Source organism: Olea europaea, unplaced genomic scaffold, assembly GCF_002742605.1.
Source record: "Olea europaea var. sylvestris unplaced genomic scaffold, O_europaea_v1 scaffold39288, whole genome shotgun sequence".
Classification (NCBI taxonomy): domain Eukaryota; kingdom Viridiplantae; phylum Streptophyta; class Magnoliopsida; order Lamiales; family Oleaceae; genus Olea; species Olea europaea.
The window spans coordinates 1-1,076 of record NW_019258815.1 but is presented as its reverse complement, the minus strand read 5'-3'; the positions used below and the strand labels follow the sequence as shown (position 1 = coordinate 1,076).

At 43.8% G+C, this 1,076-nt stretch overlaps 1 protein-coding gene across 1 annotated transcript; it reads right to left on the bottom strand.

Moving 5' to 3' along the window:
• Positions 1 to 6: 6 nt before the first annotated feature.
• On the bottom strand, positions 7 to 765 carry LOC111387166 (auxin response factor 22-like; the record flags this gene model as incomplete). The annotated part of the gene is made up of 1 exon (XM_023011703.1): positions 7 to 765. A coding segment is annotated over exon 1 (759 nt), but the record flags the coding sequence as incomplete, so codon positions are not given.
• Positions 766 to 1,076: the final 311 nt, after the last annotated feature.

Below are 1,076 nucleotides of genomic sequence, written 5' to 3'. Positions count from 1 at the left end.
CCCCACCCTCGGATAATACTCTACATCAAAAGAAATTCCTTGATCGGCCAAAGAAATTGCCTCCAATGCCAATTTTTCCCTCTCCTCCCTCTTTGCCAATGGGAAATTCCACCTCCCCATGTTGTCCGCGCGAATCGATCTCCTAATGCCGATGAAGAGTTCATTGCTGGAGTGTTTGCGAATAAAAACAACCGAGTCCCCGGCAACAAGTTTTTTGCTGTTCAAGAAGCTGCTCCAGCCAGAGGTTAGAAAGTGCCGGATCCCATAAACATGGCGAAACTCCCATGCAAGGTTAAAATTATCTTTAAATATCAAATTCTGGAATGCAGTTGGTGGCTCAGCAGAGAAATCGATCCAGGGGAAAATCAATTCAGCACAAGATTTGGGAACACAAAATCTACCGTATTGTTTGTTAACATCGGACCGAGTCAAAATCTTGGCATAAGAAGTCAAGTCGTTTTGCACATTTTCACTGTTATTGCCAATGTCTCTGAGGCGAGGACGGCGCGGGTGGAGGTGCTGCAGATGAATTTTAGCATAAACTTGATCGGATTCATCGGAGAGGAATTGAATAGAACTGACCTGGCACAGAATAAAGGGTCGACTGAGGAATAAATGGTAGCTCTGAATTGGGGTTGCCGATGAATTTTCAAGGTGGCCTTGTGGGAAGTAGTAGACGCGGGAACTGCGTGGAGGAATTTGAACAGAGGAGCCTGCAATTGCATTCCACACGGCGGGATCAACTTCGGCGTCGGTGGTCGACATGGCGGTGCAGGTGACGTATATGGTGGTGCTGGAGATTATGGGTGTGGGTCGATGGAGGGTTTTCGAAAAAGTTACTGACGAAGGAGTCTGAAAAAGACCCTGATTTTGTCTTAAAGAATGGGAGAGAGCAAAAATTTCTTCACGCGCTTTAAGTCCACTTCAGTACACGTTCTATATAAAGTTTATCATACAAGTTCTTAAAAAATTCATTTTTTAATTTTATGGGACAAAAGTTTCATCCTATATTCTGCCGAGTACTTAAACTTTTTAACGTTGTTTTCATTCACACGAGCAATTTTAAATGTCACGGT